The sequence below is a fragment of the Branchiostoma floridae genome, chromosome 2 (genome assembly GCF_000003815.2).
Source record: "Branchiostoma floridae strain S238N-H82 chromosome 2, Bfl_VNyyK, whole genome shotgun sequence".
NCBI classification, from domain to species: Eukaryota; Metazoa; Chordata; class Leptocardii; order Amphioxiformes; family Branchiostomatidae; genus Branchiostoma; species Branchiostoma floridae.
In genome coordinates, this window is record NC_049980.1 from 23,603,502 (window position 1) to 23,616,917 (window position 13,416).

Sequence of the window (13,416 nt, forward strand, 5' to 3'; positions counted from 1 at the left end):
CAAAGTGTAAAAAGATTTAGTTATTTCATCTATGACACGAGCGATCTGTCAAACTAAAGGTCTCAGCGATGTCGTCCTTGCTGGAGAAGAAAGGGCGCGTAATGCGCTACTGCACTGTTGTGACTTTGATCTCGCACGACACGGTCCCGCCGTCAGGTGCACGTCCCTGACAGGTGTAGGCCCCGTCCAGGTCAGGGGTCATCTGATCGATGTGCAGCTCGTGTAGGAAGCCGTCTGACGTCGCCCGGAACCCGGGGCGTTTGGCGAGGCTCTCTCCGTTATAAAACCAGTGTGCACCGTCAACTATGAACAAAGATATGAAACAGCTTAAGCATTTAACGCATTGTGCCCGACGATGACCGATCGTCGCCCTCAATGTTTGTCTAACGTTTATACTTGTTTATTGATATAATCAACGCTAGTTCACCTTTATCCGCGGGGTAACCTATATCCGTTGTGTTGCTAAATAGGGTATCCAGAGATATCAAGTCGGTGGAAGGTAGTTTCAAATCGTACTTTTTTCACAATACAGTTTGAAACCATCATCTGTCGACTTGATTTCCCTAAATACATTGTTCTTTAAAAGAACGGATAATGGTTATCCTACGGATAAAGATGAACTAGCGTTACATTTGGACGTCCAGGATTTTAAGCGATTTGGTTTCTAGTTCGAAATGCAATATCCTGTCAATCTATCTTAATGCCTGATGATCTCAATATATGACCTAATGTATGTCATCTATGCTGTGCACTATAATGGTGCAAAAACCGTGCAATCATGACTACTGGTACTATTCTATGATGTCCTTGACCAAAGGAACAAAACCTAAAAGAATATGCGACAATTCGGAACTAGCATATAAAACCTTAACTTATTCGTACCTCTACCGTACTTGAACTTTTAAACATGGAGTGATTCAACCCTACCTTCTCCGCTCACTTCCAAGATGACAGGCATGTTGATTGGCACCACGGCAGACGACAACGCGGACATGAGTCCTCCCGTCTGTCCCACAGAGCTCATCTCCTGTGCCTCGTCTACTTTCACGTTCGGACCTAGAAGAATGGGGGTTGTATATCACAGTCCAGGGTACGTTTGCACATCAAATGGAATCGATGATTATGCAAGGTCACATTGATGACAAAATGCCTGCTCACGCATGTCTGCGTTTGTGAAATCAAAGTGATGCTAACACAAATAACACCGTTACCATACAAAGACACATAAGAACATGTGCGATATGCTTTGAAGTTTCGGTATGATGTAGGCTGTCAAAAATATTCAACATTTGATGAGAAAAAAAAACTTTTGAAAGTTGGCGACATTATCAAGAAAGTGTCTACAACCTATTACATTCACAGCTTGTACAAGGTGCCGAGACTCCTATACAACCCACTGTAACTTCGCCAACTTTACCACAGCTATATACAATGGATTTGTAGGTGACAAATAAACATGTTCAAACTAATCTTTTCCTTACCTATCTGGATTCCCGACATCATCCCTTCTCCGTTTGACACAGTGGTGCCGTTGGCCTTCATGGTACTCTGCATCTGTACGTTACTGTTCATCATCACAGCTTCCTCCTCCATGATCCGCGTGTTCAAGTTCACACCCTCGCCTGGGGTTTACACAAATAGAGTCTCAGACAATCGTCTTCATCATAGGCTATTATCAAAGCGCTTCATCTTAGACATTAGCCTGCTGTGATCTCTACCGCAAGTCATGATCATGAAGTCTCTGGATACATGTTACAGCAAGATTTGCCAGCAAAGACATAATATTCATTTTTACGTGGTCTAATCTAACAAATTACCGTTTATTCTTACTTTCATATATGTGGTGACCAGCCCCTCCAACTCTGGCCTGCCACTTGCTACATTATGTAATCGAACGCCGCAGTGTGTCTGCTACACCTCCAGTAACCATGGTAGCAGCGGTTTAGTCCAGGTCATCGACCTTATTGTTTGGAACGGAAGAAGAGGAAGAGGAAGAAACGGAGTAAAACTACATGCTTCCTTTCCGCAAACGTGAATATGGATATATCTTTAGTACCTAAGAATCTTACCTTCCAGAAGGTCTGCAAGGTAGGCCGACTGGTCGTCTGTCCTCAGGGCAGCACAGAAGACACCGAAGTCTCGATCACTCCGGGAGGGCAGCAGGTGAAGAATCCGCTTGTTCTTGTCCTCGCGTGACTTCGCACCGAGGCAGCAGTTCGCCATGTGTCTGGTGAAAACCTACAGAAAGGTAGTTATGAAGGTAAATGATAAATATGACATTGAAGCCTTCACGTTTCAGATAGTTTTCACCGAACAATTTTCTGAAATGCTTAGCTTCGGACAATCATTCTTGGTCCAAGGACGCAGTTGTTGTTATGTTGTTGTGAAAAGTAGGAGACGTCACCCATATTTATCTGTAATGAATGCTTTTCTGACAGTTCAAAGGCAACTAGAACAGATGATGATCATTTTCTTATTTCTTGAGAAAATGGACTCATGTGTGTTATCCCATTGGAACAACACCTGTCACGTCTGACTAAATGTCAAAAAAGACGTCACTTAAACAAAAGGAATCATTTGCAATATCTGGCTCGCACGGTCTTGCCTTAAACATTAAAGTTTCAGCTACGCGACAGAAAAATGTATCACTTACTTTATTGTCAGAGAAATGGGCGATGATGTCATCAGGGTTCATCTTGTTAACCAGCAGGTTTCTATGACTAGCTATCCGCCTCTTCTTGTCGACTGACAGTCCTGTCCGAAAAAATGAAATTGAAAAAGGTGAATACTGGGACAATATAAGAAAATTTATTGAGAATTGCTTAAGTCAAAGGAATATCCTTTCTTAGTCTATGTAAAATCCCTTTCTCATATCCAAGATGACACGATTTAAAGTTGCCAGGACCGATCGGGTACGTATAGGCTTAGGTGCCAATCGCATGTAACAAATTTGTCCCAGGTTCATTTAAAGTCCGACTTCAACCAGGTGCCCGACCGGGACCCAAAATACCTCGGGAGCCGCAAGGTGTCCCACAGGGCTATAGGGGGCCACAGTCCGTGAACTGCCCGGCAGGGACACCTTTTTCCAATTGTGACCTGAGCCTTACAGAAGATCTTTAGTTAGTGTGCTGTGCGACGTACCCTCTCCTTCCAATGTGTCCGCCAGCCAGTGGAGCTGCTCCTGTTCCCTGAGACTCGCACACAGGCAGCCGTATGACTCGTCCTGGTACGAGGGCAGAGCGTCCAACAGCTTCTTAGACTTGCTCTCTGGTGTCGGCTGGCTGAAGGGCATCAAATGATGATTGAATTACGATATTTAGATTATTGGTTTAATGGTTCTTTCCCTTTTCCATTTTAGACTAGAGCTATGTCTATATTCACAGAAAAGATTCACAAAAAAGACGGATAGTAGCTTCAGGTAGGTTTTGACGGCTCATAGGTGTTCTCACGTTTAGGTCAACATAGTAACATACACACAAAGTGAGATGCGTTTTATCTAAATGTCGAAGGCGTAAGCTTATGGTACAGTAGGATCAGGAATATGGGAAGCAGGAAAAGTAGACAGGATATCTGGTGAAAGATTAGGAATATTATAGTAAAAACGTCACCTTATTATATCGTTAAGTGTAGTTTCAGGAATAACACCCTCCTGGGCCAGGTAAGACGCCACTGTGGTCGGAGACTTCATGTTGTCGATGATTGTATTCCTGTATGTCCTTAGCATGGCCTGACGGTCTGGACTCATGGTGGAGAATACTACAGAGTTTGGGGAGGGGGATCATGACAGCTTATCAATATAAGAAATCTTTATTGACACAACAAAAGTACAGCGACTTTCGTAATGTCTATAGCAACTGCTTACAGTACATATAAATAGACATATATGAATAAATGTATCTATAGAAATGGATAAGTCAACATGTTGAGTCTAGCGTTACATCAAATGTGATCTGTTGTGCTCTCATGAAAGTCATCCTCACAAATCTTATTTATCACAACCGAAACTCCCATTATAAAAAGTCCGTTGTTTATCCAAATATTCACATACAACAGATTTAGATTTAGACACAAAGTCTTCTAATTGTCTTATCTTTAGACTAATTGGATTTAAGTCGACACACCCCACACTTGTATTAGCAATGTTTTGCGGTAAACTTATCATTAATCAAACCCGGAGCAGTAGGATGTAGTTTACGTGTTTTGTCAGTGGCATTTACACCACACGTTATTTAATTTAGTTCCATTTCAAATAAGTTAATGATACATACATCTAGAGCGTGTTGACATCCTAGCTTCAGAGGCAGAAAAGCTTATCGCCGTGTCGTCCATTTTGTTCTTCTTCCCCATTAACTCACGAAACTTTCTCTCCAGTCCTATCTTATCTCGTACAGGCTTGCATCGTTCTTCACAGAAACAACAGCACACCATCTGGGGAGGGAGGGCGTAATCAGTCTTGTGAAGATTTCAAATACTGCATGTAGCCTTTAGTTACTTCGCCGATAGAAGATCGTTGCTATATGGTTTTGACAGAGGAATTTGAGTATTGAACGGGTTCAGAATTTCACCTTACTATAGTTCTTCAAAAACTAAATAAATCAGCGTTCTAGCTAGAAAGAATTTTTCTGTTATCTCGAGTTTGTCTAACGGAAAACAATCACCCGGAAATAATTCGTCTCGTCCCACGGCACTGAATGGCAGTAAGATCGATGTTGCACACATGTCGATATTATTGTCACAATTTACAACTATCGAGAATTATAATAAAATCATAAATTTCCCACTAACACTGATGTCTTTTGTGGCATTATATTGAGACCATGCCCGTTGAAGCCTTACCAGGACAATCCACAGCACGAGGAAGAAGAGAAATGGTATGACCCAGGCAAGTGCTATCGCGCCAAACTCTCCAGTGATTCCCGGAGTTGCACCCCCTGTGGGTGGTGACGTTGAATCCATGGCAACTCCTCAGTCTTACTGAAGGGACTGTTCACCTGCTCGGAGTCTCCGCTCACAGCTATGCAGTTTGGTAAAGGAGATCGTCAGAAAGTAGGTTATTCTGGTAAAGACAAAGGCAAGGCAGTTACAAAATGCCTTCAGGGTTGTCTCTCTCTGTCTCTTGATGAGTAATCACCTCTCGCGGGACTCATTCCCCAATGTTAAGACAAGTTGACTATTGATTTGTAACGACAAGGAAGTTGAAACCTCCTTGGTATTTTTTAAGAGAGGAAGTTGCATCTTTGAAAAAGTTAAACCCACGAAATGCCGTTTAAACTCTTACATGCAGCTACGTTCGTACATGTTTACACATACTATCACAGGTGAATATACTCCTTGAACCAAGGTTCGGACGTTATAACGTCATTGGTTATAGTAACTAGTAAGATTACATTTCTACCTTCTGGATCGCTGATAGGGCCTGGTCACAGTCATGCTCATATTAGTACGAGTCGTGCGATTATGTTAACTGAGGACATAGTCATGCATGTCTCGAACAAAATTGTCTTGTAACCGAAAAGGTCGTCGGTGGTTGACTCTGTCTAATTGAAAATCCTACGATTTCAAACCGTACGACGAATCTAAGACCGCGCCTATAAAGGCCTCAATCACGACAAAGCTTCCCAATTTATCTATGTTGATAACTGTCTTGACTTTTAAGTGACAGAATGGTTGGAGCTGACACGTACCGTATTCAAAGGCGCGAGTGACTGCAACAAGTTCTATTCTCGGGTGTCCTTTCTTTGACCTTTAAACCAAGTCAGCAGAGGTCCATCCACCTGACATCCCCAGCCGTTAACGAATTTTCGTCACTTACGACAACAGCCAATCACTGAGTGCTCCTGGGAACGAGAATGGCAACAAGGCCTGTCACGTACCAGGGGATTGAAGAATTTGTCACTACAAGTTCCAACCTTCCAGATAATCCTACGTTCCCAACCACAGATGTTTTCCTTGGTAGCGATGAACCAAAATGCAGTTCGAACAAAAGAGGTCGGACAGGTTTGGCAGGCATTCCACTTGTCTGTCAGCGCTTGACCCTTAAAGGCGTGAAGTTGTCATGACAACGTGACGGAGGTCACCTGTATGGGCGCTATCTAACACCTATAGTGGTGCCTCAGGGCCTCCCACATTGTGCAAATTGAACTGTCCTGACAATACATTTGTCACATTGGGGCACATTCATGCTTTGCGATATCTTTCAATCTCTCACTAAAGATTTAATAGCCCAAGAAAGGGAGTTGCATTGTTACTACAGGCGTCTAAGAATGTTTTACATAGTATGGACGGAGGATCGAGTGTCTTACACAGGCGCAGCCCTTTCCTGCTGATAGATTGGGAGAGCTTGTTTACACCTGTAGTTTCTCTGTGACCCGTGGCAGGTGTTGCATGCACAAGTTGCATTTTTCAGGCCCCACGTTGTTTCTGCAAGTCATGCCTGGTACCATGCAATGGCATGTGTGCGCCCGAGGGTATAAACCGTGTCTTCACTGGACAGCGGGGTCATGCACTCCAATCTTGTGTCTTACAGAAGTGGGCAGATGTGTTCTTTAATATTGGGGCTATCTATGTCCCATCAATGGTGTTTCTACTGTCGGATGTGACTAACCAGTAGGAAACAAAACGATCTTTTTAGAAAAAGTTTATTCTGAAACTTGCAAAAATCTTAAGCAGCACTATACAGCACTATACAGCACATTAGGATACCGTAGGTAGATTCAGTTCTTAACAGGAAATACTTTAAATGCCCCACCTAGGCCTTCTGAAAAGTTAAGTCACAGTATGTTAATGCTATTCAAGCTATTCAGATATTCCCTTATCATAATTTATAAAGTGTTGTGACCCGGGTGCTTTTGTAATATCCCACATGCCAGAAGTCATAGAGATGACAGTGTGTTAAGTCACCTACTGTATATCTATTGTCAAAACACGGCATGAATACCTACAATACACTTACGCATACATTCTAGAAACCGATAAACTTGCAAGCAAAATGCACTAACTCTACTGTTAGAAGATAATTCTCTGCAGAACGTATCGAACTCAAAACTCTGCAGACAGCAAACGTATGTATTTACTAAGTTCATAACGACATACTGAACGTCATTTTGCTCTATCAATCAGATTAACAAGCATTAATGCAAAAACATGTTGAAAGCTAACAAAAAAAATCAAACTGACATCTACCGTACTCGACGACAGCCACGACTTAAATGTGTCCACCAATAGGTCGACTCGGAAAATAAGAATCAGGGCACGTTGGATAAAATAAAAGCCTATCGACTTCGAACTCACACTGACAGACTCAGGACCAAACCAAATAAAACTTTATTGACGCGATTAAATGGTAACCGCGTGTTCATGTCAGTATAAATGATACGCAAATATAATAGAGACACATGTCATAGTTTAATCATTGGTGACGAATTGTTGCATCTTGATTATAGGGTTTAGGAACAGGTAGACTATGACGTCACCGAAACGTTGGTCTAGTGTAAATAAAGAAGGGTTGTGAAAAAAGTATCTTATTCACTATATGTTACTGGGATAGTCTGCGAAATCCGTCGTAGTCTTCGGGTAGTCTTTTGTAAAGTTGTACTATTACACTTGCATTATACTGTATATCTTAGAATCTATATCATGTACAACATCTAATATATCAATATGATATAGATACAGATACTCTATACTAGATTTGATCATTCTTTAAAATTGAAGATCTCCTGATTAGTAGCAGCATAATTACCTAAACTTACATCGCCCTATGGAGTATCACTCTAGAATTACTATAACGGCGTTACTCAGTCCTGACCTCTATTCTCCAAATCATTTCCTGACTCTTCAAGCCCTACTTTACTGTTGTGACTGAGATCTCGCACGACACGGTCCCGCCGTCAGGTGCACGTCCCTGACAGGTGTAGGCGCCGTCCAGGTCAGGGGTCATCTGATCGATGTGCAGCTCGTGTAGGAAGCCGTCTGACGTCGACCGGAACCCGGGGCGCTTGGTGAGGCTCTCTCCGTTATAAAACCACTGTGCACCGTCAACTATGAACAGAAACAAATAGTTAATTGCTAGATGCTGACAGTCCGTCGTCGTTGATATTTGTTTATGATTATTGGTATGCTAATTATGCCTGGACTTAAAGATAGTATCTATCCTTTGTGTCTGATAATGGTAAGAGAATGCTGCCTTTCTTTCTAATAAAAACGACCCTACCTTCTCCGCTCACTTCCAAGATGACAGGCATGTTGATTGGCACCACGGCAGACGACACCGCGGACATGAGTCCTCCCGTCTGTCCCACAGAGCTCATCTCCTGTGACTCGTCTACTTTCACGTTCGGACCTACATGTAGAGGGATGAGCGAAGTACATCATTGTGCATGCTACATTTGCATATGAAATAAAATCAATGATTCTGATGCTTGTTCAAGTCATTTATCTTTATTTTTTTTGTTAGTAACAGTGATGTTTGCATTGTCTGCTCATGAAAGTTCAACAACATTGGTTATCACATATCATAACTGATGTTTACATAAGTACCAGTCAAAGGAACTTAATATATGCTTACATATACTTCGAAGTAGTATGATGTAAGCTGTCTATGATACTTTTAAAGAAGGGAACTGATGTTGTAAAAGGGGAGCGCAAGTCCCTATTGAGAGTGCCTCCATCTTGCATGAAACATTAGCATAAGTTATATGCGGTACAGAGCGTCTTGTTTTGAGAACTGTGGATATACTACAATAATGACGAATCTGTAGGTGCGAAGTAAACATGTAAAAACTAAAGTCTTTCTTACTCAGCTCTATGCCCGAGTTCATCCCTTCTCCAACTGAACCAGCAGTGTCGTTGGCCCTCAGGGTTCTCTGCATCTGTACGTTACTCTTCACTATGGCAGTTTCCTCGTCCATGATCCTCGTGTTCAGGTCGACACCCTCGCCTAGAGTTTATACATAAGCACAAAGTCTTTGGCATAGGCTTGTACTGAATCTGAAGTCACAGCTAAAGATGTACCATAAAGTTACTTGTCAATCCTAAAGCCTAGATGAAATGTCACAGCGTTTAATCCTTATGAAAGTGTTTCATCCCACTTTTACTTTTTTGTTGATGTCGCCCTGCCGTGAACTCAACCTCACCTCATCCAACATGTCTCCTGAGCGCGCAGGTTATAGAAAGATTGGTAGTGAAATATGCCATTAGCTCCCGTCTTACCCTCCAGAAGGTCTGCAAGGTAGGCCGACTGGTCGTCTGTCCTCAGGGCAGTACAGAAAACACCGAAGTCTCGATCACTCCGGGAGGGCAGCAGGTGAAGAATCCGCTTGTTCTTGTCTTCTCGTGACTTCGCACTGAGGCAGCAGTTCGCCATGTGTCTGGTGAAAACCTACAGAAAGGCAGCTATGTTATGAAATTGGAGCCTTGGAAAGTTTTAATTAGACGAAGTTAGCTTAATTTCGAAAGAGCAAATTCCTGAAATGCTTTACTGTTGATGATGCAATGGGTAGCAGAAGATGCCTTATACATCAGTACATTATACATTATCATCAGTAATGAATGCATTTTTGATATCAAAAGTCAGATCAATACGGTGTGATGATGTCTTTCCGCTGATGTTTGTTCTAAAAGGCAGAGATTCCATGAAAACTGGACGCGTGAATGTTCTTCCATTGGCAGAAAAACGCCTGATCGCCCGGTCTTGGATTGAATTAGCTTAAATGTGGTCACGTAATAGTTACTTTATTGTGAGATAAATGGGCGACGATGACGTCAGGATTCATCTTGTTCACCAGCAGGTGTCTATGGCTGGCTATCCGCCTCTTCTTGTCGACTGACAGTCCTATCGGAAAGGAAATATGAAAGGTTATAGCTGGGACAATACAAGAAATCAACTTAAAATTGTGAAACAGAAGAAAATATTCTTGTTTTGTCCCATGTAAGACCTCCATCCTGCTGGACTAAATACAATATCAAATCTGTCACGTTTTCCTCGGTTACATAAGATCTAGTGCGACGTACCCTCTCCTTCCAATGTGTCCGCCAGCCAGTGGAGCTGCTCCTGTTCTCTGAGACTCGCACACAGGCAGCCGTATGACTCGTCCTGGTACGAGGGCAGGGCGTCCAACAGCTTCTTAGACTTGTCCTCTGGTGTCGGCTGGCTGAAGGGCATCAAATGATGATGAAACTAGTTCAAGGCCATGTCAGTACCTTAGGAATGATGATGATGATTGGTATTCCGTATACAGTATTTACAGACAGACTTGCAGGCAATTGTATACAGTAGTTTGCATCTGAATGGTTCGTGTATTTATCACCGAGAATAGATATAAGAAGACTCACCGTTGGCTTTTCTTCAGCTTAAATTATGAAAAATTGGAGAAAATAACAAAACAGTGACGCAGTGAACGAACCCCGTAGTGACGCAAGCTTGATGCATCTTGGGTGCAGTGATATACCACCTTTGGTCACTGGAAGCCACTAGGGGCCCATTATCGTGAACTTTGTTTCCCGGGATCCCGTCCCCTACTCACCTACCAAATATCATTAGGATCCACCGATAGCTTCTCAAGTTATGCTGTCCACAAAAACAGGAAATACGGACAATAGCTATAGGCATCTTTTAGGTGTTCCCAGTTCAAGTCAACGTGATGTGTAATTATTCTTTGTAAATTTCGCAAATCAAGATTTCAATTTATCGTACGATAAACACATTTCGAAGGTTTCGATACAATGGGATTGGGAATATGGAAGTAGAAAAGGTCACCTTTCCATTGTGTCAAGCATGGTTTCAGGAATAACACCTTCCTGGGCCAGGTAAGACGCCACTGTGGTCGGGGACTTCATGTTGTCGATGATTGTATTCCTGTATGTCCTTAGCATGGCCTGACGGTCTGGACTCATGGTGGAGAATACTACAGGGGTTTGGGGGAAGATTAAGAGAACTTATCACTTACAATACCTGTGATTTGTAGTACTTATAGCAAAAGGCATTTTCATAGATCCCCTTCATCACAATCGAAGCCTGTAGTTTAATTAAGACAAACATGTAAAATAATCCTAAATTCTCGACATTTGCGAAGAAAAGAAAACTACACTTACAAAATCCACATAACATTATAACAGACAAGTCGGGCTTTCGTCTTCAACTGTTTCAAAAGAATTCGAAGTCGTAAATATCGATTAAAGCAACATTTGATTATTGACATGTGTAAGAAATAACGTGTATAACTTTTAGTAAGTATACCTTTAGGGTGTGTAGACATCCTAGCACTAGAAGCTTTAAAGCTCACTGCCGTGTTTTCAATTTTGGTCTTCTTCTTCATCATTATTTCACGATACTTTCTTTCCAGTCCTATTTTCTCTCGCACAGGCTTGCATTGTTCTGCACAGAAAAAACAGCCAACAACCTGGGGAGGGAGGGCAACACAAACAAAGTGGTCACTTAATCAGCCCGAACATTCTCCACTACTGTATGCAGTTGTTATTTACTACACCAGTAGATTATCGTTATTAGAGATTTTGGCAGGAAGTTAATCATTGTACCAACGACATTGAGAACCTCTTCAGAATTACGAATTAACATAATATACCACGGCATCATTCTAACATTCTCGCATAAGGGTCCAAAGAAGCCTTACCAGGATTATCCATGGCATAAGGAAGAGGAAAAATGGCAACATCCAGGAAATTGTTGGTACTTCGGTCTCGCCGGTAGTTCCTGGAGTTGTGCCTGCGGTAGATGGCGAGGTTAAGTCCATGGTCGCTCCTCAGGCTTGCTGAAGTCTCCCTGGAGGGACTATACACAAACTCGGGGTCTTCGATCACAGCTTTGCGGTCTAGTAAAGGAGGTCGACGACTGTTGTAGGTTATTCTGGCAAAGACAGAGGCAATGCAGTTACAAAAGTTCTCTCTCGAAATGTGTCAAGTCCCATCCCTATCTTTGAGTAAAACTATCCGACGATTTGCGGCGATTCACCCTCATCAACCACGCCACGAGCAAAGCCGGTAGGGTCTTAGGGGTCGTTCAGCGCAATTTGACCCATTGCCCATCTAGGGCCTAGGTCACTTATCTAACAAAGCGCTGATGAGGTCCCAATTAGAATGTATTAATAGCGCTTTCATCTGGGATCCAAATATCAACAAAGGATACACGCAAATTTCTTACCGCTGACCCAATTTTTCAGCACGTGGAGCGGAAAGGCGCGACGGAGACGCTACAATCCATTGGGGGTCCGGGGGCATGTTACCCGACAATATTTCGAAATCTTGACCCTCTGATACACTATCTCCTGAATTTTGGAGGGCGCTAGATTTGCTGGCAGACTAAGATAAGTTCAATGGCATTTCTATTGAAAATGCACATGGTTTTTAATCATGTTATTGAGAGCGTCGCCCCCAACATATTTTCACCATTTCGAGCTGCGAAGGCACGAGCCGTCGCAAAGTAGGTCCGGGAAAGTTGAAATCTGGACCCTCTGAAACACCATTTCCTGTATTTTGAGGAACAAATTCTGCTGACATTTCGGAAGAAAAAATTTAGGGCGACGACCCACGCCCCAAACATATTTTCACTATGTCTCGTGAAAGAAGCAGGCGAAAGCAGTTCCAAGGCAGGTCCCTTGTGACTATCTGAAACGTCGTTTCCTTCATTTTCAGGCTCAAATTTTGCCCGTAGGCTAGCTAGGTTTGATGACATTTCTATTAGTGAAAACGTACACAGGGATTTCGAATCCCCCAACATGTTTTTCGGTCCCTGAACGTAGTGCCGCTCAAGTGACCCTGAGTGACCGGCGAACTAGCAGAGTAGCACAAATGCTCAACGACCTGGAGTGGCCCCTTCTCTCAGTGAATGGAAGAGAGGCACCCGCCTCATTACCTTTTACCTCGTACATAAGTAAATCCATATCTAAACAAACAGTATACTTAAGCCATCCCAGAGGCGCCCCATGGGGAATCACAAAGCAACCCATTGACACCCGCACCGACCGTCAAATACTCATTCTTTCCCACACAACCCCTCAGTGGAATGCCCTACCTGGCTCAGCCCCCCTCCCCTGCTTTTGCACCTTAAGAATGTTAGAATGTAAGTGTGGCAATTGCAAACTAGTTCATGAAGTTCGTGTAGGAACGATTCCACGTAGAGAGGGTGCCTGTGAATATTGAAATGGCAAAACACTCTTACGATACTAGTATACAGATTAATAATACTACAGAGGAACTATCAGGGAAGTATTTAAGAACATTTTTACCTCCAGGCTGTGTCGCTACCTTTGGAGACCCTTACCGCCAGACCCAATATTTAATCCCACACTTCTTACAGTAGATGTTATCTTTGGTAGCGATGAACCAAAAGGCAGTCGAAGCAAAAGTGGTCGGACAGGTTTGACAGCGTCCACCTGTCTGTCAGCGCTTCAACGCCCCTTA

At 42.8% G+C, this 13,416-nt stretch overlaps 2 protein-coding genes across 5 annotated transcripts; both read right to left on the reverse strand.

The window, feature by feature from the left end:
• On the reverse strand, window positions 1-6,096 carry LOC118409304. Of its 4 annotated transcripts, none has more exons than XM_035810230.1 (10): window positions 5,685-6,096; window positions 4,837-5,026; window positions 4,269-4,428; window positions 3,609-3,756; window positions 3,142-3,281; window positions 2,654-2,754; window positions 2,070-2,238; window positions 1,482-1,622; window positions 928-1,056; window positions 1-303 (listed from the first exon to the last, which is right to left on the reverse strand). In XM_035810230.1, exons 2-10 carry the CDS (start codon window positions 4,954-4,956, stop codon window positions 107-109), a joined length of 1,305 nt encoding a protein of 434 aa, XP_035666123.1. In that variant the 5' UTR covers window positions 4,957-5,026; window positions 5,685-6,096; the 3' UTR covers window positions 1-106. The 4 variants fall into 4 exon arrangements, with proteins under 4 accessions (XP_035666123.1, XP_035666122.1, XP_035666121.1 ...); XM_035810229.1 differs by having other exon boundaries at window positions 4,837-5,056; XM_035810228.1 differs by having other exon boundaries at window positions 4,837-5,014; window positions 5,685-6,094.
• Window positions 6,097-6,952: 856 nt separating this feature from the next.
• On the reverse strand, window positions 6,953-13,398 carry LOC118409303. Its single transcript, XM_035810227.1, has 10 exons — window positions 13,242-13,398; window positions 11,631-11,863; window positions 11,237-11,399; window positions 10,757-10,904; window positions 10,012-10,151; window positions 9,732-9,832; window positions 9,211-9,379; window positions 8,798-8,938; window positions 8,213-8,341; window positions 6,953-8,040 (listed from the first exon to the last, which is right to left on the reverse strand). The coding sequence occupies exons 2-10, from the start codon at window positions 11,748-11,750 to the stop codon at window positions 7,844-7,846; spliced, it is 1,308 nt and encodes a 435-aa protein (XP_035666120.1). The 5' UTR covers window positions 11,751-11,863; window positions 13,242-13,398; the 3' UTR covers window positions 6,953-7,843.
• Window positions 13,399-13,416: the final 18 nt, after the last annotated feature.